At 50.0% G+C, this 444-nt stretch overlaps 1 protein-coding gene across 1 annotated transcript in view; it reads left to right on the forward strand.

The window, feature by feature from the left end:
• Nucleotides 1–208: 208 nt before the first annotated feature.
• COQ2 (coenzyme Q2 4-hydroxybenzoate polyprenyltransferase) overlaps nucleotides 209–444 on the forward strand; it is a 9,351-nt gene continuing 9,115 nt past the window's right edge. The window contains exon 1 of the mRNA XM_009890767.1: nucleotides 209–410. Within this exon, the coding sequence (XP_009889069.1) occupies nucleotides 209–410 (202 nt within the window). The remainder of the gene's footprint in view (nucleotides 411–444) is intronic.

The following is a 444-nucleotide window of genomic DNA, read 5'->3' on the forward strand; positions in this document are numbered from 1 at the left end:
AAATCAGAATTTTTTATTAACTACAGTGTGGCAAGGTTCGGGACGTAACATACATGCTGATGCATGAACATAGGTGTCTTGATGATATGTTTGATGATACACAGTCACCTATGGGATTTCAACAAATAGCATGGAAGACTTTGAAGAAATTTAGCAGTAAAAACAGCACACATGCTTTTAACGAGATGCTGAGGTACCGTAACTAAAGATGTCAGAAGTTATTATATCCGTGCACCCTGTTGTTCTGCCACCGGTCCCCTCGGGTGCTCTGTCAGCTTTCACTGCTCGAGGCCGACGGCAGGCGAAGCTCCAGCCTCCCTCACACCCCGTGCGTGAAGGAGACTTGGCTGCCATCCTCCGTACCTGGGCCAGGGCCACGGCAGACCCGGAATGGGTCTGGAATGAGTCTGGTATCCCCCCAATATCTGTCGGGCCACTCGGCCT

This window comes from Charadrius vociferus, unplaced genomic scaffold, assembly GCF_000708025.1.
Source record: "Charadrius vociferus isolate BGI_N301 unplaced genomic scaffold, ASM70802v2 scaffold178, whole genome shotgun sequence".
Classification (NCBI taxonomy): domain Eukaryota; kingdom Metazoa; phylum Chordata; class Aves; order Charadriiformes; family Charadriidae; genus Charadrius; species Charadrius vociferus.